The 22464-nt window shown below is 42.5% G+C and overlaps 1 protein-coding gene and 1 pseudogene across 2 annotated transcripts in view; both read right to left on the bottom strand.

The window, feature by feature from the left end:
* DENND5A (DENN domain containing 5A) overlaps window positions 1–11575 on the bottom strand; it is a 63972-nt gene extending 52397 nt beyond the window's left edge. Inside the window, exon 1 of the mRNA XM_080912036.1 lies at window positions 11219–11575. Coding sequence (XP_080768162.1) covers window positions 11219–11324 — 106 coding nt within the window. The 5' untranslated portion in view covers window positions 11325–11575. The remainder of the gene's footprint in view (window positions 1–11218) is intronic.
* Window positions 11576–15856: 4281 nt separating this feature from the next.
* On the bottom strand, window positions 15857–16194 carry LOC308416801 (large ribosomal subunit protein eL30-like; annotated as a pseudogene). The gene has a single exon. The product of its transcript is annotated as a large ribosomal subunit protein eL30-like (transcript).
* Window positions 16195–22464: the final 6270 nt, after the last annotated feature.

The following is a 22464-nucleotide window of genomic DNA, read 5'->3' as shown; positions in this document are numbered from 1 at the left end:
TCGTTCAAATCCATGCGCTGGGGACTAATCTAGGGTTTACACATGCTGAGCAAGTCCTCTTCTAGTAACACATCCCAGCCCAGCTCGAGGTCTTCCGGACAATCACTGTCTACAAGATAACTCTAAATTAAAACACATCTGTGATGGTTTGAATGAGATTTCCCATAAGTTTCAGACATTTGAATACTAGGTCCCCAGATGGTGACTGTTTGGAGGGAATTAGAGGTTATGGCCTCACTGGAGAAAGTGTGTCACTGGGGGTACACCTGCGAAGTCAAAAACCTCACATCAGTTCTAGTTAGCTCTCTCTCTTTGTTTGTAGTTCAAAATGTGCTTTCTTAGCTACTCCCTCAAACCCATCATCTTCTGGAACTGTAAGCCCCAAATAAGCATCTTTTTTGTCAGCTGCCTTGGTCACCTTCATTATCATCACTGCCTGAAGTTTCTGATTAATGTGTCTAACTCCTCAGAATACTACAAATGCCTAGCTGTACCCCCAGAGGGAGCAGGGTTGTGTCACACACGGCTTTGGAAGCCAGAGCCCCATCACTATGCTGGCACTTCAATACAAATATGTGTGACAGAGGATTTTAGACAAGAACATGTTTCTAATTCTTCTGTATGAACTCAACCAGTTCAAAATTGCTGCACTGTCCTTACCTGACAGTTGAGGATGGATGGCATCTAGAATTGTCAGTAAAGAATCACTGTTCGTTGTCTATGATAACAAGGCTGGTAATCCTACTTTCTCACTTCCCTAGATCTACAGTGTACTTGTGAGCAGGATGGTCAGCTGAGACCAGTACAAAAATTGTCCTTATGGAAAGTAACTGAGTTAATGCCCTTGACTAAATGTACCGCACATTCATGGCTAAGCAACAAAGCCAACCAAGCTAGATCTGCCAACCAACATAAAACACAAACATTCTTCTCAACAGAGTCACAAGTATACCACTTTTTCAAAAACAGAAAAATGTAAGAGAAAAAACAATCTTACACAGACATGAGAAATGGGGGAAAGTGGACAATACTAGACTATGCATTAAACACTATTTAGACATATAGGACCTTAGGGCTCAGCAAAGTATTGTCAGTTCAGCAGATGGTATCTCTACATATGTTGTATTTCTGCTACGATCTCACTGTATTCCCTCCAAAATAAGATGTTGTCAATGTGACAGTATTAAGAACTAAGACCATTATTGGGTGATTAGGAGTCCCAGTTCTTGGAAGAATAAGAAAGGAGGATCAGAAGTTCAAGGTCATCACAGTAAGAGACCAGCCTGAGCTATATAAGATTACCTTAAAAAAAAAAAAAAAATCAGGCCAGGAGGGCTGCTCTCTTTAATAGGATTAATGCCAAAGAAAAAGAGGCTTTAGTTGTTAGAACTCATTTGTCCTTCTGGGACAAGCAGCTATAAGAAAACTATGCCCAAACCACTTTGAGCTGCTCTCCCAAGCTACATGGCTGTGAGAAATGCATGTGTGCGCTTTATAGTATTCTCTTAAAGCAGCACCAATAAGCTTGGCAACTTCCAAAGGCAAAAATAAATATATATTTAATTTCTCAGCAAGAAACTGAACAGGACTGGGGTTGATATGCATGGGTAAAAGTGGTGGCCTGGTAGATACAAGTGCTGAGTTCAATCCCTAACAGGGACATGGGAGTGGACAGAGGTGACTGAGTCAACAGAACTGGCTAAATAGAATCATTAAAGGCACAGCCAGGCCTTGTGGGTATGCCTGTAATCACAGCACACTGCAGTCAACGCAAGAGAATAAAAGAGTTTAGAGTATAGTCTAGACTATGGAGCAAGATAAACACATTCATCTCTTTAATGTATAAATCATGAAATAACCAGACTCCAAAACAAAAATGTTCTTCTCATCAATACTCAGTGTCAAGTTTGACTTGACTTTTGGACTTTTAAGAATTCAGGAACTTTAACCAGTCCTTGCTATTCTCTCTGACAGACCTCTCTCACATCCACTACTCAGCACTTAGAAAAATTTAAAGTTTGGCTTATTACAATCCAAAAGGTTAAATATTATGCCTTACATCAGAAAAACAGTTAAGATATGAAAAGAAGCTGCTGTCTTTCCATAATACAGCAAACCATCATTACACACTTACAATGTCTTCCAGCAAGTGAAGAGCTCTGCCTAGCTGACTCGAAGTCAAGAGAAATTTCTAATCTAGCTCTGTAATATTTGAAGTGCAATGATCAGGATTTTATAATCAGGAACAATTAAACTTCTTTAAAAGTTTATTGTATTTATTTATTGTATGTGTGGGTTGCAGAACAAATAACTTTTGAGAATCAATTCTTTCCCTACAAAATGTGGACCCTTGACACCAGGCTTGGCAGCAAGCACCTTTACTTGCTGAGCCATCCCACTAGCTCAGAAAAAAATGTTAAACTTTTTCATGATCAGATCAAATAAAAGTAGAAAAAGTAATGGAAAAGACACCTTCCTAAAATTAAATCTGTTTTTTTCAATAATATAACAGTATATAACAAAATCAATCCCTACCTACATGACTAGGCTAAGCCAATGTTATAAAATCATCATTGACAAATTACAAAGCAAGGGGCTGGAGAGATGGCTTGGTGGTTAGGAGCTGGTTGCTCCTCCAGAGGACCTGAGTTCCACTCCCAGCATCCACATGGAGCTTATAACTACCTACAACTCCAGTACTAAGACACCTGACACCTTTTGGTCTCCAAGAACACCACACACATGCATAGTACATAAATGCACACAAAATGTTCATACACATAAAATAATAATAAAGTTCAAGTTTTTTATAATTACAAAAAAAACAAAAAAGCATCAGAGAATGATACTCTGATTTCAAGAAGAATAAGTTCAGGGCTGGAGAGATGGCTCAGTGGTTAAGAACACTGACTGCTCTTCCAGAGGTCCTGAGTTCAATTCCCAGCAACCACATGGTGGCTCACAACCATCTATAACAGGATCTGATGCCCTCTTCTGGTGTATGAAGACAGTGATAGTGTATTCATATAAATAAATAAATCTTTAAAAGAAGGAGGAGGAGAAGGAGGTGGAGGAGAAGAAGGAGTTCAAGACTTGACAGATGGCTCAGTGGTTAAGAGCACTCGAAAACAAATAGGCTCAGTTCCTAGGCTCAGTTCTCACATCAAGCATACACCACTACCTATCACTCCAGTTCCAGAGAATCAAATGCCCTCTTCTGGCTTAGTGGGCATAGCATACACATGGCACACAGACAGGCAAGCAGACACACAGACAGATGAGCAAGCAAATACAGATAAATAAAAATAAATACTTTCTTTTTTCTTTTTCGGTACTTTTTATGAACAAGCTGTTTCACTGATTTTTCAGCCATTATCATATATTTGTCATTATCATATAGGATAACTATTGTTTCTTCTAATTTTGTGTGCATATATGTCTGTACAGTGCCTCAAAGGCCAACAGGCATCAGATCCCCTGGGACTGCAGTTAGAGCAGGCTGTAAGCTGACATGTGAGTGTTGTGGATAGAACATGATGAGTCCTCCTAAAGAGCAGTCAGTGCTCTTAACCTCTGAGCCATTGTTTCACCCCAACAGAACCAATTCTCTAGATATTCCTGAAATGTCAGCCTAATGTATAATTTTTTTTAAAAAGTGTAATTTGCTTCTGATGAATTTTGCTACTTACTATCTTATGAATCCTGGCCTTGAATAATATTTCTAAGAAAGAAACATTTTTTCCTGTGTCTATGACTTAAAACTCCTCAAAGTTTCTTGGTTATTTCCCATATCATTTCAAGACCATACAAATCACAAGCAAACCCCTGACCACCAACACAGAAGCCGAGAAGTGCACACTACACCAAAGGGCTTTTGAGGTTAGCAAATGCAAATCCTGTTCTTTCTTCTTCAGAGAAAACAGACCACATGCAAAACGTCTGAAACATCCTGCAAGCACAGAGACACTCAAGGGAAGAGGGAACACTAACCTTCTTAGAATCAAAGTTCTACTCACTTTTTGATCTAAGATTTCCAGAACTGATAAGAGAGGGGAGAGAATAAAAACCAACAGCCAGCTTTCCCAGCTATATACAAGGAAATAACCCATCTGTCTGATCTCCTAACACTGCACCTCTACTCAAGTACTAACTGGAGACTGAACCACAAAAGCCCACATGTCACGTCATGCCAAACTTCTTAATACAAATCACAAATCAGATGCCCCTTAATTAAAAAATAAAGTCAATCAGAAATTAAAAAAATAAATAAATAAATAAAAAATAAAGTCAAGTCAATAATGAGACAGCAGACAGAGACCTGGATTCTAACATTTTGTTTTGTTTGAAACAGTTTCTTTGTGTAGCCTTGGCTATCCTAGAACTCTCTTATCTAGACCAGGCTGGCATTGAATTCACAGAGATGCCAAGTACTGAGAACAAGGGCATGCACCACCAACTAACAATTCTTTTTCAACTTTTGATAACAGTGAACAGAAGATTTTATTTCAAATAAAACTGAATAAAAATGATTTAAAAGTACACAGCAAAACTCTAAGGTCATTTCGAAATATTAATCATTTACCATTTAGCAAAAGTGGTGAATCGTCTCTAGACTTCTAGCTCTTGATATTTTGTTTGCTTCTATGACCAATATACACGAATGAGTGATCATGTTTTGCACACTGGGAAGGTTAGAATTCAATGACAGCAACTTCCACAGACCTTCTCACTGCTTAGGCCACTCAGCATTTTAGACTTAAGCAGCTTGTCCCATCTATACAGTATACCATAGATGAACTAGCAGTCGTGTGTTTGTTTGTTTGTTTTGAGGCAGACTCTTTATGTAGCCCTGGCTGGTCTGGAACTCATTATGTAAACCAGACTATCTTCCTCTGCCTCAAGTGTACAACACCATGCCTGACCTGGCCTAGCAACATTTTGTCCTGACTACAGTGATCATCTTCATTGACTGAATTTAGAACCCCTATGACACAAAGATGTGTATGTCTTCAAGGATGTCTCCAGAGAGGATTAACTAACGTGGGGAGACCAACCCAAAATGCAGTTGGAACCATCCCTCAGCTAGAGTCCAAGACTAATTTTTAGAAAGGGAGAATGTGAGCTGGGCACCAGCACCGTCTTTGCTTCCTACAAATGAAGTGGCCAGCTGCCTCATGCTTCCAACATAATAATTCCCCTGCCATGATGGGTCACACCCAACTGTGAGCCAAAGTAAATTCTTCTTTCCTTAAATGGCACACGATCCTGCGCCTCACAGACTCATACTCCAAGCTAAAATCAACAACTGGCTGGGCACAGTACATGCCTTTCTTGAGAAGCAGAGGTAGATAGATCTCTGTGAGTTTGAGATAGCCTGTTTTACATAGTGAGCTCTAAGCCAGCCAAGGCTACATAGCAAACCCTATCTCTAATAATAATCATTATTATCATCATCATTATTAATTATTATTATGAATTAACAACTGGGCCAGCAAGATAGCTCGGCATGTAGAGGCACTTGCTGCCAATTAGCATGACCTGAATTTGATCCCTGGAACCTATATGGCAGGAGAAGCAACCCACAAAAGCTGTCTTCTGATTTCCACATATACTGTGATACATGTAACCCATATACACAAAAATAAGTGCAATAAAAAAATTAAGTCAACAATCACAAAATTCCTGAAATATGGACATTCTACTAATGTCTACCTCACTCAGTAACTTTGAAGAAGTAAACCTAAAAATTTATTAATGACAAAATTTATCACTGAATTCCATAAGAAGTCACCAGCTTCTGAACAGCAGGCAAGCCTTTCATACTGTTCCATACCTGCAGGAATCTAAAACAGAGCACAGGACCCCTTCTTTGACCGTAAGTTCCTCAGAAATCGCCACACTCATCTGACAATAATTACAGGAATAGCACAAAGAGCTAAGCAAAGCCCAATATACCTTCTACCAGACTTAGCCAAAAAGTAAGTTTCTAAAAGGAAATGGAAAAGGATGTTAGGCAAAGAAACAATTTTCAACCTAGGAAGGAAGGGAGGGAGGGAGGGAGGAAGGAAGGAAGGAAGGAAGGAAGGAAGGAAGGAAGGACTGACCTGAACAGAATGTAGGAGAAAGTGGTTTAAGCACCAAACACTGACTCAGGATCTCCTCTAAGAGGAGCAGAGCCCAAAATCATTAAAGTAAAACCCACTCACTTTCCAAGTGACCCTCGCCACCTGAGGAAGTCAGGGGTCTCAAATGTTCTACCAAGTTAGTTTCTCCAATCAAATTTTGTTTGTGTTTGAAATTGCCTTGGGATGTTTCTTCATTATTTCCTGAGTGTTAGTCATTTTTAGACTCCGTCCTTGTTCTACCTTACAAAAGAAGCACATGACCCTACTTTGGAAGTATCCACCTGTTACAGACTTGACTTCGGACAGTCAGAAGCTGGAGGTAAGCCTCCAGGATAGGAGTTTCCTGTAGCTAGTAAGCTAGGCTTCAGGACAGAAACACAGATAATAATTATAAGAGAACTGACCTGGAAGCCACCAGAGTGGTTTAGGAAGACTGAAGTACATTTCATTCAATCAACTCCCAGTTTGAAGAAACTCTCTCCCCAAACGTGCTGTGGTGATCGTGTTTCTGGGGATTGAACTCAGGATTTCATGTATGCTAGACAAGCTAGACAAGCACTGATTCACACACCCAGCCAATTCATCAAGTTTCTGGGAGGTAGGGAGAGGTAGGGTGGTTTGGAGGGGGCTAGTCTCTCTATAACTCAGACTGAGTTGGAACTTGGGATGTACTTTCTGCCTCCACCTCTGGTGATAAGATTTCATACATGAACTGCCACTCACCTCTCAAGCTTCATCTCTATAAAATGAGAGACAGTCTATTTATTTTAAATAACACATCTTCTTTAGCAGTCAAAAATCAAAACCCACATCACACAGACAAGATGGATGTCTCTAACCAGTTAGGGTGGTCATGCTGCAATCCACCCAGGAGGCTAAAGCAGGAGGATCCCTGTAAGTTCAGGGACAACCTGGGCTACATATTAAGTTCCAGGATAGTCTGTGCTGTACTACAGAGTAAAACTCTGTCTCAAAACAAAGTAAAACAAAACTGAAAGACTGCTGTTGGGAAGCTATGGATACTAGTGGAAATATTAACTGGTGGTACAATTCTGGAACACAAACTAGCAAGCAGTTGCTCAAAAGGTTAAATAAAGTTTCCATATGACCTAGCAATTTTATTCCTAGGTACCCAAGCCAAAGGAAACAACCATATGCCCAACAAAAACCACGTATGAAAATCACAACATTTTTCACAATAATTAAAAAGTAGGAGCAACTTAAGTATTAGTCAACCAATACAATGTTTTATGTTACAAATAAGTAATAAGCCACAAACAAAAACAATATAGTCAGGTATGATGGTACATATCTAACTCAAACAGGCAGAAGGGTCAAAGTCTCAAGGCTAGCCTGGGCTACAATGAACCTCTATCTCAATTAGGAAACAAAAAAAATTTAAAAATAAAAATCTGAGCTTGAATAAAAGGCCATGATGTCTGCTGCTACCCGATCATGCAAATATCTTACTTTTCCCATTCCCATCAGACTATTGTAAAAGGCATAAAATCATCACTTAAATAGCGAAAAAAGACAAACAAACTGTGGCACAAGAAACAGATACTCTTAACTATCCTCTAGACCTCTGTAAAATCAGAAGTATATATGATCTCTAAGTATGCTTCCCTGTCTACATTCCACAGCCTTTAAGGTTCCTATTTTATGTAGGTGTGGTGGTATACACATAAATCCTAGTTTAAGGATAGCCTGGGCTATCTGCTTAAAGAGTCGCAGGCAAGCCTGGCCTACATGGGAAGATCTCATCTTCAAAAAGAAAAGCAGTTTTAATCTACTGCTTGGTACATTTAAGCATTATGACCTGACCAATCCTCTGCTCTGAATTTTCTACACAGAATTTTCTCACTCTTCAAAAGATGACATTCTGAGATGATTTCAGCCTATGCTTTCAATGTGGTGCCTTTCCTCTCAGGTCAGAGCAACTATTTACTGCATCTCTAGACTATGATCTTTCACCATGTCAGCAAAGAAACACTGACTGTAAAAGGTTTTCCCTCCCCTAATTTTAATTTTTACTTTAATTTAAAAACATGGTCTCGGGACTGGAAAGGTAGCTCAGCAATTAAGAGCACTGACTGCTTTTCCAGAGGTCCTGAGTTCAATTCCCAGCAACCACAAGGTGGCTCACAACCATCTGTAATGGGATCTGATGCCTTCTGTGTCTGAAAACAGCTGTACTCACATACATAAAATAAAGAAATCTTTAAAAAAACAAAAACATGGTCTTACTAAGCAGCCAGGCTGGTCTGGAATTTACACTCACCTGTCTCTACCTTCCAGATGATGAAATTACTTAGAAATATTCTTGGATTTTTTTTTTTTTTTTTTTTTTTTAGATGTGGGTATCATGTAGCCCAGGATGGAGAACTCTAGCTAAGTAGACAAGGATGACTCTAAACTTCTAAGTCTCCTGTATCTTGAACCTCCCTGGTGCTAGGATTACAGATGTAGACCTGGATTACAGATGTAGATCCAAGCCTGTCAAAGCATCTTTGATTTGCTTTTTCTGGATATAGCTTGTTTTGTTTTGTTTGTCTGGGTATTCAGGAACTGCCAAAGAAACAGCCTAATTTAGTTGGAGAAAAGAACACAAGTTCCTCTCAGAAGAATCTGAGTGCAATTCCTAACTTCATATAGATTTACTATGACATCACCAATTTGGGAGCAATCAGGCAGGCTAAGGAGAGAAAATGCACCCTAGAGTCTCCAAATGAACTGCACAGAGTTATTTGTATTCTGTGGTGTTGTCCCCTAAATCCCCCCAGGGTCATCCAGATTCCCCAAACAGCCCACCAGAAATGAAAAGAAGGATGAAAAAAAAAATCCTTCAATCACTGTCTGATCTAACAAAGGCAAACCAGCTACTGGATACATAGTCTTGGCATTACACTACTACAACTAAACTTAAAAATACACAGATGTTTTTTAAAATAAAGTTGTTCAATTTAAAATATATATATATACAGATGCCCTTCTTACACATTATACAACTCACCCCTTCTTTATTCTACCAATAAGCTTAAACTGGGATATAATTTTAGCTTGCTGAGAAGCCAGATAATTAATAGCTATTCATTAAAAGACAGTAACATTTGTTTTTCGGTCAAAGAATGTTTTTAAGTTTCCAGGTCTGCCTTAGGCCTCTTTAGTTACAGCCCTGGTTATCTAATTTGCCCCAGGCACAAATACAGCCAATAGCAAAACAGGTTTGTCCATTCTAACCCCACACTGGCTAGTTTCCTTCCTTTGTTTCTTTTTTTTTTTTTTTTTTTTCTTTTTTTTTTAAGCTGGGCATGACCTTGAACTCCAGATCCTCGTGCCTCTGAAACAGGGATCTCACAGGCTTACAGCACCTATCAAGTCTATCTTAAGACCAAACAGTTACCCAATTTAACAGACACTCAATAAAGTACACCATAAAAATAAGTTTATGCTACCTCGGAGCTGCTTCTTTCATCCAGAAAAACTGTTACTTTTAATCTTCCTCAACATGTTTGTTTTTCTTTCTTCTTTTTGGCCAGGTCTGGCCTTAAACTTGTGACAATCCTCCTGTCTCCGCCCCCCAAATGCTAGGGTTACAGATGTGCATCAGCGACCTTGTCTAAAGAGAGGCTTCTGTGGTACAGCATGTCACCAACGAAGCACTGCCCTGCTGTCCTTCTGGGCTCCATTTCCCTCTCAGATCCCATCCAGCCCCAACATCTAAAACCGAATCCCAACAACTACATCATCCACAACTCTAAAGTAATACATAGGAAACAGAAGACAACATCCGCCTGTACTCCGAGGCAAAGGTGAGCTTGGAATACTAAAGCTAGAACAAAAGACTTAGCAAGGATCAAAACATTGCTGCTTCAGGATGTTTTATAAGGCATCTGTTTCTCATATTCTTAAAAGACACTCCAGTTTTGTCATTTCAAGTACGTATATTTTCTCCTAAGAAATACAGGAATTTGCCAGGCGGTGGTGGTGCATTCCTTTAATCCCAGCACCCAAGAAGCAGAGGCAGGCAAATCTCTTGAGTTTGAGGCCAGCCTGGCCTACAGAGTGTGTTTTAATACAGCTAGGACTACAACCCATCTGGGGTAGGGGGAAGGAGGAGAGGAGGAGAAAGAGGAGGAGAAACAAAGTGGAAGTTTTTCTGGTAACAACAAAAAAAAATTGCAAAACTAGATAATCACTTTCAACAGAGAAACTGTACAGTATCCAGTGACCACATAGTGACAGAAAAGGAGAGAGGAGTTTCCCTCATCAAATCAGCGTGACATAACTTTAAAGTCTAACACGACAAGCCTCCACCCACTGAAACCTGCTTACTGGCCAAAAACTTTTCAAAACAATTGCAAACTCCAATGTGGGCGCGCAGGAATTCACCGGGGATTTTATAATTCTTACACCTTCAAGCAATAGGTGCCAAATCTCATCAGGGCCTCGCTGTCACTCCCCCATCACTTCCTCTTCGAAAGATAACTTGAGAGGCATCACAACACAGCACAAACTGACCAACTGGGACGTTGCCTTCATTCACAAATGACCCTCTCTCCTGGTAAAGGACATTAACTTTCAAAAGAAAAAAAGTCATAGCCCCAGGTACAAGTTCCTTTCTAGCGCCAAGAAACCATTCTTGGTGTAACCCAGTTCATGTCATTTGTCACTTCATGTCCTATCCAGAGGGACAGAGCTGTGGAGGAAAAGCCCCGGGTCTGGCCTACTCCGGAGTGAGTTATAACGGTTTTGAGGAACTGGTCGCACCAGCTTCTTGGGATGAGGCCAAATAAACTCATCAAGTTTTTGTTTTGCTCTTTTGAAAAGTCTGGGTGGGAATAACTCTCACTAGGACCTGGGCTAACTTCTTCCCTCCCAAAAGGGTGCTAGAAGGCAAGCTCCCCTTCACTGTGGACTAAGCCACTCGACCTCCTGAGCGCACTCAGCGTCCGCGTCTCCCCAGGTTGCCGACGCGGCGACCACAACGCGGGGGGACCGCAGGCCCGCGGGGTCCCGCTTCCAGTCCCCTCGCCCGACCCTCACCGAACTCCCGGGACAAAGCGGGGTCCGCGGGCCCGGCGCGCACTCACCCGACAGCTCGTCCGGCTCCAGCCCGGTCTCGGTGTCCAGCCCGCAGATGACAAAATAGTCGGCAAAGCGACTGGGCGCCGAGCCCCCTCCGCCGCCGCCGCTCATGGCGCCGGGCCGAGCGGGGCGAGCCGCGCGGAGCCGAGCCCCCGCCCCCGGCCGCCCGCTCGCCCTCAGCCGCCGCTCCCTCCGCCGCCGCTACCGAGGCTCCGGCCGCCGCCCCCGGGCCTCGCCGGATCCTAGCGGCCGCCGCTGCCGTGCCAGGGCAGGGGGGCGCCGGGCCACCCCGCGCCGCATCCTGGACGCTGTCCTCCGCACCGCGGCCCGAGCAAGCCTGAGGAAGGGCGGAGAGCGGCCGCCCGCCCCACCGCGGCCCCCCACCCGCCGCCACCGCGTGCGCACGCGCGGTCGGGGAGGGGCGGGCGCCAGGCGCAAAGGATGACGTGATGCTCTTTGGGCCCCGGGGGCCTGGGCTTCCAGAGCAGTCACCACAGAGTGGCCAGCGGTCAGCTGCTGGGATCCCACGACTGCTGCCGCCTCCGGTGCGGTGTGCGGCAAGAGTGGGCCATGGTGGTAGAGCTGAGACCTCCTGCCTATCGCTGGCCGTGTCACCGGCGTAGAGCTGCACCACTGAACCGTGAACCCCACCGGATCCTGCTCGTATGCTGTCACCACAAAGCATCTTCATAGTCACCTCTCCTAGGTGTTAGCTTTCTCCAGTAGATCTGAGGAAACTCTGTTCTTTGGAGAGAGTGGATCAATTTATCTTATATTTACCTTTAATTTGCAGATAGGGAAACTGAGGCTCAAAGAAATGCAAGAGACAAAACCTACACTTGGATCATGTGCTACCTCACTGCTCCACACCCGGCAAGCAGGGGCTTCTTCCAGGCATCAAACTCTCCACCTTTCAAGAAGCCTCAGAGGCCAACCCCCCCCCCCCCGCACTTAGTTTTTTTGACGCTCTCAGAATTCTGTGCCCATTCATCCATGTATCCATCCATCCATCTATCCATCCATCCATCCATTCATTCATCCATCATCCATCCATCCTTCTTTCCTTCTTTCCTTTCTCCCTTCTAGTGAGACTTTCCTTGTAGGAGAAAAGGGGTAGCTGAGACAGTGAAACCTCCTTGCCCATGTCTCTTGTCTAAAGAACAGACCCTCCTTTCATTTCCTACAGAAGTTAGGCAGATGTGGTTTTTGTTGTTGTTGGGGTTTTGTTTGTTTGTTTGTTTTGTTTTTGTTTTGTTTTGGTGGTGGTAGTAGTTAGTAGTGGTGATTTTGGTTTGGTTTTTTTGGATAGGGTCTCACTTGTAGCCCTGCCTGACCCAGAATTTGTTGTGTACTTGTATTAACTTATAGCAATACTCTTACTTCTGCCTGCTCAGTGCTGGACTTAGAGGCCTACATCATGACTACATAAAGACACACCAGGCTCGGGTGAATCTTTACTGTAACATCAGAAGCCAAGAAAGAGAAACTGTAGTGGCTGCTAGCATGGGCTCTAGAAACAATCCCCCAGTTTGAATCCTGACTTTTATAATGTCCAATGTGATGTTGGCAAGTTACTTATGTAATGTCCAGGTGCCCGCAGGCATAATTTTTGTAAAAGCATAAAATAAATACATGCTTAGGTAAAGTGGTGAGGATTATATCCAGAACGTAGGAGGCACTCCACAATATTATACATCATCATTGTTGTTACAGAATGGCGTGCTCAAGGTCTGCTCTGGCAGGCAGCCAGCTAAGGACTAGAGAAGGTAATTGGTTTCCCCAAGGGCTGAACCTGGGCTCTCTCCTGGGTTCTGTCCCCAGTATTTCTCTCAAGTACTGGATCCCATCGGGAGGTTGGTTGAGAGGTCACAGCTAACATCATTGGAAACCATAGTATCTGCTCCCTGTATCTGACCTAACAGCTGGAAAGAGTCAAGAGGAGAGGGAAACTTTACAAAGTCCATCTGAAGTGATGCGACTTTATCCTCCCTGCTTGGGACTGAGTCTGTGCAGGGGCTCAGAGAGCTTAATGGAGCAAGGAAAAGAAAGCCTCGTGGTGTTGGGTCATGGTCAGGTGACATGGTCAGGTGACCCACAGGATCTAATGTGTGCCCACAACAAAGAGTGGAAAAGTAAGACGTTTAGGCAGCATCGAGGAATGCGCTAATGTGGAAGATGGGAGAGCCAGGTGTAGTGGAGCAAACCTATAATCCCAGCATTCTGGAGGCCAACCAAAAAAAGCGTGAATCTGAAGCCAGCCTGGCCTTACAGCACAGACTGTCTAAAACAAACAAACAAAATAGCAAACAGAGACAGAGAATTAAAGATTGAAATCAGAAAGCAGGGAGGCAAAGTGTGGGGCAAGAAAGGCTTCACGTGCCAGATAACGTGTACAGAGGTAAAATTAAAGGATGACTCAGACAAAGATTAAAAGAGACTTGGGGAATTTTTTAATTAGAAATAGAGAAAAACGTCAAATGTGATAGTTCCTGCCTTTAACCTCAGCAACTGGGGAGGCAGAGGCAGGCAGATCTCTGAGTTCTAGGACAGTTTAGTCAGAATTCCAGCACAACCAGGGATACAAAGAGGAACTTTGTCTCAAAAACAAAACAAAACAACCTACCACAACAAAACAGTGTAAAAATAGAAAAAAAAAAGAAAGTTTCCTCAGTCTAAAAGTCTAGATAAACTTTTTATCTAGGCTTGCTAGAAGACCTCTCTCATACAAACTCGACCCATGAAACACTAGTTGAAAACAAATACATGCCTGTATTAATTTGATCAGAGGCCCAGAATACTCAACTGTAGTCTTCTCAGCAGGAAATATGATTGGCAGAATGATTCCTTCTTAGAAAGTCAGAAGAAATATAGGTCTGGATATTACTAGTTGGTGATTAAATCTCTGCTCCACTCTCCCTAACTGTGTAAAGGACATGAGCTAACCTCTCCTAGCCCAGAACAACTCTTCTTACCTCCCAACCGATTACAGTGCAGATTCAGAAATTAACTGAAGAACAAATGAAAAGGAATTTTAAACACTGAGAGCTTTCTATGCTTACTTTGTTTTGTCTGAGACAGAGTATATACAACCCAGGCTGACCTGGAATTGCCTAAGAAGCTCAGGCTGGCCTCCAACTTAAAATCCTCCTACCTCAGCCTCCCCAAGTGCTAGGATTATGGACATGTACCACCATGCATTACTATAATATATTCTTTTATATATAAGAATATCTTTATTGGGGCTAGAGAAATGGCTTAGTGGTTAAGAGCACTAGCTGCCCTTCCAGAGGTCCTGAGTTCAATTCCCAGCAACCACATGGTGGCTCACAACCATCTGTAATGGGATCTGATGCTCTCTTCTGAAGTGTCTGAAGACAGCTACAGTATACTCATATACATAAAATAAATAAAGATATCTTTATTACATCTCTCTCTCTCTCTCTCTGTGTGTGTGTGTGTGTGTGTTTGTGTGTGTGTGTGTGTGTGTGTGCGTACATATGTACATGCAATGGCACACATGTGGAAGTCAAGAGTTAGGGAAATCCATTCTCTCCTTTGATGACATGGGTTCTCAGGCTAGAACTCTAATCATCAGGTTTGGCAGCAAACATCTTTGCTGACTGAGCCTTTTTATCAGTCTAATATACAATATGTATTTTATAAATGCAACCTGGGGTGCCCAATTCAACATGAAGAATATTGGCAAGCAAGTGACTATCTGAGGGGACATCATTACAGAAATGAGTGTGAAGCGGTGTGTGTCTGGAATGTTCATGGAGCAGTAAGTAGGCTAGGGTGGCTTAAGAGGAATGGGACAGGGGAAAAGATAGTAAGTGATGCTTGAAGTTCACTATGAAAACCACATTTCTCTTTCCACTGTGTGTAGAGCTGTCCCTAGAAAATATGTACCTTTTCTATGTTCTTTGGATCCATGTGACTGGTTCTAACCAATGGCATGTTGATAGGAGTGGTTTGTTTGTTTGTTTTAAGCTCCTAGACCAGAATAGTTAAGAAAGAAAAACGTTAGGGCTGGGAAGATGGCTCAGAGGTTAAGAACACTGGCTGTTCATCTGAAGGACTTGGGTTTGGCTCCCAGAAACCACATGATGGCTAACAACCATGTGTAACCCAAGTTCTAGGAAATCTGACTCCCTTTTTTTGGCTTCTACTGGCACTGCACACACATGGAGTACACATAGAGGTAAAACAGTACACAAATAAAAATAAGGTTCATTTCCCTGAGTGTGAAGGTTCACCTTTTATCACAGCACTAGAAGGAGAAAGACGAGTCTTTGTAAGTTTAAGGCCAGCCTGTTCTACACAGCAAACTCCAGGCCAGCCGGAGACACATGAGACCTGCCTTTAATAAATAAATACGCTTGGTTTTTAATGATTTATTTTATGTACATTTGTGGGGGTTTTTTGGGGGAGGGTTGTACTTGTGGGTTTTTTTGTTTTTGGGGGGTTGTACATCTGTGTGAGAATGTGGGAATCCCCTGGAACTGGCTTTACAGCTGTGAGCTACCAGATGGGTGCTGGAATTTAAACCAGATCCCACGAAAGAACAACCAGTGTTCTTTTTTTTTTTTTTTTTTTTTTTTCAAAAGGAGCTCTGGCAAAGTTTTATTAAAGGAAAACTTTGTTTACTTCTCAGCAGTCTGCTCTGGCTTCTAATATCAGAGTCACCTGGGTCGATGACAGCCAGTGTGCACACTGTAGTGTTTCCCACACGCTGTGCCCAACTCAGTGTTACTGCCCCTGTAGTGATGACACCAGTGTTAGCCAACATGGCGTACTGTTCTATCTCAGATTTCCTCAGAGCTGGGCAGTTGTTGGCGAGGATAACCAACTTTGCTTTGCCTCGTCTGATCATCTTCAGAGTCTGTTTGTACCCCAGCACGTACTTCCCACTTTTCATAACAAGCTGGAGCCTGGAGTTGATCGACTCCAGAGACATTTTCATCCTCTTTGCGGCCACCATCTTCTTGCCTTACGTGAGGGATGACCCCCAATCAAGATCGGCCACCAAGATGGCTGAGGAGCGAGAAAAAAGAACCAGTGTTCTTAACCACTGAGCCATCTGTCTAGCCTCATGATCATTTTTAAATGCCAATATTGGAGATGTACCTCAGTAATGATCATGGCTTTATATATTTGATAAACAGCCCCCCCTTACATCTTTTCTGGAGGTATAAAAGAACAACAGGGTTACACTCTGCAAGGGTGCAGAGCAAAGGAAAAGTGAACTGGAAGGAAAGGTCTGCAGATGCACTCAGAACCAAACACTGCTCTTCCAGTCAAAATGAAGTTACTGACATCTTTTGCATCAAAACTAGTTGCACACTGACATTTGCATTGTAGAAAAGGTTCTAACAGGTTGGAGAAATGGCTCAGTGTTTAAGAGCACTGACTGCTCTTCCAGAAGTCCTGAGTTAATTCCCAGCAACCACATGGTAGCTCACAATCACTATAATGGGATCTAATATCCTCTTATGCGTCTGAAGACAGCTACAGTGTACTCATATATGTAAAGTACATTAAAAAAATAATAAAAAGAGTGCCCACAGTTCTTCCAGATGACCTGAGTTCAGTCCAAACACCCATATCAGGTGATTCTTAACCACCTGTGCTTTAGTCATTTTTCTATTGCTGTTACAAACACCTTGACCAAGAATCAATGCATTAATTTGGGCTTATTGTTTCAGAGGTCTAGAGTCCATGATGGCAGAGCAAAGGAATGGTGGTAGGAAGAACTCAGAGCTCACATCTTGATTTGGAAGAACAAAACAGAAAAGGGACACCCTGGGAATGACACCAGTCTTTTGAAACCTAAAGGCTGCCCACATCTCCTAATCCTTCCCAAAGAGTTCTACCTACTGGGGACCATGTATACAAATATAGAAGCCTATAAGGGACATTTTCATTCAAATCACAACCTGTAACTCTGGTTCTAAAGAATCTAATAGCCTCTGGCTTCCATGGATCTGATACACATATACACATGACATACATACGCTCACACAGTCACATACAACATACACATATTTTTTTTTTTAAATTAAAAGCAAAACAAAATGAAAAAACAAAAGCCAGGGACTGAAGAGATGACTCGGCAGTTAGGTGTATTTGCTGCTCTTGTGGAGAATCAGGGTTCAGTTCCCAACACCCACACGGCAGCTCACAACAGTATGTGACTCCATTTCTAGATCAGTACATATGTTAATATACATACACATCAAACACTTGTACCCAAAAAATAAGCAAGAATATTTTAAAACAAAGCAAATGCACTTAGTTAAAAAAAAAGGATTAAGGATATAGTTTGGCTAGTAGAGAGTTCTAAATTCAATTGCAGCATCACATAAACTAAGTGTAATTCTAGCACTCAGGGAGAGATAGGAAGCTCAGATTAGGAACTCAAAGTCATCCTTAGTTACATATGAAGTTTTAGGAATTATACTAGAGCCCCCTCAATCTATCTATCTATCTATCTATCTATCTATCTATCTATCTATCTATCTATCTATCTACCTACCTACCTACCTACCTATATTTAGATTCAAATCACACAGACAGACAGGTAGATGTAAACCAGACTTGGGTATAGATCACTTGGTAGCAAACCCTGCACTCTGTCCTCACCATGGTAGGATTGAAACAGCAGTGCAGGCATTATTGTAATCCCAGTACTCAAGAGGTAGATGCAGGAGAATCAAAAGCTCAAAGTCATTCTTGGTTAAGTAGGGAGTTCAAGGTCAGCTTAAACTAGGCTGATACCCTATTTTTTAAAAAAGTAATTTATTTTTATGTTCATTGGTGTTTTACCTGCATGTATGTTTATGTGAAGGTGTCAGAGCCCTGGAACTAGAGCTCCAGACAATTGTGAGCTGCCATGTGGGTGCTGGGAATTGAATCTGTGTCCTCTGGAAAAACAGCCAGTGCTCTTAATTGCTGAGCCAACTCTCCAGCCCCCATGAGACCCTAAATTTTTTTTAAGATTGTACTTAGGGACTGGAGAGATGGTTCAGTGGTTAAGAGCACTTGGTCTTTTAGTGGACCTGGGTTCAGTTCCCAGCATGCAAATAGAGGCATACAAAAAGATGTAACTCTAGACCCAGAAGATCCAACCCCCTCTTCTGGCCTCTGTAGGCACCGTACATACACTGTACACAGACATACATGTACGCAAAACATCATGTTAGTTAGGGTCTCTATTGTTGTAATGAAATACCACGACCAAAATCAAGTTGGGAGGAAATGGTTTATTTGGCTTATACTTTCATATCATCGTTCATCATTGAAGGAAGTCAGGGAAGGAACCTGGAGCAGATGATATAGAGGTTGTAGAGTACTGCCTAATGGCTTGCTTGACATGACTCTTTATAGAACCCAGGACCACCAAGACCAGTGCTGGAACCAGCCACAATGTACTGGACCCTCCTTTATTGATCACTAATCAATAAAATGCCTCACAGGCTTATCTACAGACTGTTCTTAAGGAGGCCTTTTCTTTTCTTTTTCAACTTTTTTGAGACAGGATTTAATCTATGGAGCCCTGTCCTGGACTAATTTTGCAGATCAGGCTGACCTCAAACTCACACAGACCCACCTACAAAGCTGTGCATCACCACACCTGGCTAACTGAGGTTACCTCCTTTTAGATGACTTTACCTTGTGTCAAGTTTGACATAAATCCAATACACACCTATACTCATAAGATCAAATTTTTTTAAAAAAATATAAAACCAAAATAAGCAAGCAAACAAAAACAGAGTATTTGCTCAAAGAAGAGTTCTGCTTGTATAAGCAAAGGAATCTGCCTATCCTTCACCAAGACAGTTTTGCATTTTGTTTAATTTGTTTTGACAGTCTCACTATATAGCTCAGGCTGTTAGGCTACAGTCTCTGGAGTGGTAAGATTATAGGCATGTGTCCCCATGCTCAGTGGTCACAGCCACCTCCGATTTTTACCCGAGAAGTCATCCATATCTCATGTTCCCACAACCTACTGTCCCACTTGCCCCCAACACCTTGTTTATTAACAGTACTCCTCCTGTCTCTCAACAACAGAAGCTTTAAAAGAACTGAAAACCAGGCCACACCCCTCAACATTCCCAGCCTGGAGCAAAGTTATGCAGCTGTGCTATGTCTTACAGTGCCTAAAGGATGGTCCTAAGCAGGGCCTGGCTCTTCCATGTTCTTTTGTCAAATGAGTAATCCCAGACTAAGGCTCGTACTGGAAAACCCCACTGAAAGCCCCAGAAAATAAACTCCCTCCGATGTTTTTGTTTGTTCGATGATTTCTCTGAAGGCTCTTTTGAGAAGCCTTTTCTCTACCATCCCTATTATGGGAGCTCCATCTGTATCACTTTTGTTCTGTAAACCAGGTCGGCCTCGAACTCAGATCTGCCTGCCTCTGCCTCCCTAGTGCTGGGATTAAAGGTGTGTGCTGCCAGCATTGTCTAGTTTATTGTTTTTTCTAGTTGCTTCCGGCTAATAGCGTGGTCACTTTATCTTAACAAAGCTGATTCTTGGAGAGCAATTAATTGTGCATCAGCTCCTTTGCTGGACCAGAAACCACCTCGGCTTCATTCCTTATTCAACCCTTTAGCCAATAACCGACAGCAGCAAGGAAGCGCTCAAAGTCAGTCAGCCAGGCCACTTCTGATGCCACAAATGAGAAAGGATGAGTTGAGAAACAGGAACAAATGTTGATTATGTCACCAGGTGTTACAACTTCCCCAAAAGTAGTATGTGAACATGTGAATGTGTGCATGTAAGTGTATGTCTGAGGTTTTTGTTTTTCCTGTATGAATATTCAGGTTCAGGATTGACCTTGTAAGTAGATGACTATGCAGATGTGTTTGCTTGAATGTGGGGGTGGGGTGGTAAGACTCAGAAAGCAGAGGATCTTTGGCTCCCCAAGCCCAAGAGACACTAACAGTTGCTTTTCTCAGGCCCTCTCCCCCTCCCATGTCCCACCGGACTAAAAAGCTTTTCAGAATCAGAGCAGATGGCCTCTTGTGTGCTGCACCCGGCCTTTTCCCTTAGACTGTGAACACAGTAGTGGCACTATTCTCATCAGCTCAGGGACAAGAGCGTCCTGGGAAAGGCCGGATGGTGTAGTGAGGGAGAAATGAAAGGCCTTGGACTGGATCCCAAAGGGAGCTATATTTAGCTGTAGCTAAACTCTGAAAGATTTTTATAATTTTTGAGACAGGGTCTCACTATGTATCTTTGGCTGGCCTGAAACTCTCCAGAGTGCTGGGGTGCAGAGGCATATGGCACCACATTCTGATTCTGAATGACTTTGAGGTGATGGAATTGTCATGTATCTTGATTATAGTAGTGGTTACATTGTAGCTCACGGTAGACAAAACTGGGAACTACCCACTAAAAATAGTAAATATCACTAATCTGAAAATATATACAATGTATAATGGACTATGTTAGGATTTGTTCTTTGGTCCTTTGAGATAGGGTTCCTGGTTGCCCAGGTTGGCATCAAACTCTACTCAGGTTGTAAATTAGTATCTGTGCCTCTGGCTCCTAACACAATGAGGGTAGCACACAGCAAAGGTCCCATTGCAAGCACCATTAATTTGCATAGTTACTGTAACCATCTTCCAACAGGTGGCAGTAGAGTGTTTGAAAAAGAGAGCTATCCTTTCCACACAGCATGTGCGCCTACCAGGGCTGCTGGACATATGCCAGCATGTGGCTCATAGACAGGGTACAGATTTGCAGAACTAAAAAGTCAACATCTGTTCTGCTCTTCCATCATGGCTTCCTTTGTGCTTCTGCTCCGTTCTCCTCTCACCTTTGACCTCCATCATCTGGTTGCTAGCACTGAGCTGGATGTGGCCAGTGAACAGGCAGCATCTATACCTACTGCTTTCTTCTATGCCTAGGGACACTTACATTGCCTTTCCACTCACACACAGGGCACTGTGCTCAGAAGAGCCTCACACTTACTTGGTTTAATGATATGTGATAAGAGACTAGTGCATACAAACTGAAGCTCTGTGAACCACGAGTGTCTGGGTTGTTTTCTGCCTTCATTCCTTTAAGAGTTCACAAAACTATCTGAGCAGAGAATTCCAAGATCAGTAAGGTGTGGGGAATTCAGAGATCCAAGCCCAGGACAGGATGAGCATTTATGTGAACTTGTCCACCAGGAATACTGAAAAGCTTACCAGGAATGCCAGCCAGACCATTAAGGACTGGGGCACAGCCCACTGACAGAATGTAGATCAGGCTGAGCTCAAACTTACTATGTAGCTGAGGATGACTTCCAGCCTCTGAATTACCTGCCTCCACCTAGTAAATAATAGGATTACAAGCAGGACCAGTTTTAGTAGTGTGGGGAGTTAAACCCATGGCTGCGTGCATGCCAAGGCAAGCACTCTACCAATGGTTTACTTTAGTTCTTATTCCCTTACTGCCTTATCCAGCATCGTTAGAGACTATTGGCATAGTGAAAGGCACAGATACAGGAGCAGAAGTTCAAGGCTATTCTCAACTCAAGGCTAGTCTGGGTGATAGGAAAGTGTTTTGTTTGGAGACATGGTCTCACTTTGTAGCTGTGGGTGGCATAAACTTGATATGTAGATGACGCTGGCCTTGATTTAGAAATCCATCTGTCTGTCTCCCGAGAGCTGGGATTAAAGGAATGAGATCCTATCCCAAGTCCATCCAGTCTTCTTATATTTCCCAGGGATCTGGTTCACTAATTTTCCTCCCCATTTTTTTTTTTCTTTTTGGTAAGACTTATGCTATTTATGAGTACACTGTCGCTGTCATCAGACACACCAGAAGGGGGCATCAGATCCCATTACAGATGGTTGTGAACCACCATGTAATTGCTGGGATTTGAACTCAGGACCTCTGGAAGAGCAGTCAGCGCTCTTAACTGCTGACCCATCTATCTAGCCCCCCTTTTATTTTTTAAACAAGATGTTATTTTGTAATCCTGGTCTGTAATTCACAAATATTCTGCATCTGTTCAGAATTACAGGCACGTCTCATATATTTTAAATTTTAAAACAAAAATTGTGGGTTTTTTGGCTGGAGAGATGGTTCTTCCAGCTGCTCTTCCAGAGCTCTTGAGTTCAATTCCCAGCAATCAAATGGTGGCTAACAACAATCTCTAATGGGCTCTGATGCTCTCTTCTGGTATGTCACACTCATATAAATATTTTTTAATTGTGTTTTTGTGTCTCTTATGTGTCCCTTGGAGCTGAAGTCATAG

This window comes from Micromys minutus (assembly GCF_963924665.1).
Source record: "Micromys minutus genome assembly, chromosome: 2".
NCBI lineage: Eukaryota > Metazoa > Chordata > Mammalia > Rodentia > Muridae > Micromys > Micromys minutus.
Note: the sequence above shows the minus strand (reverse complement) of the source record. Positions and strands in the feature narration are given on the sequence as shown.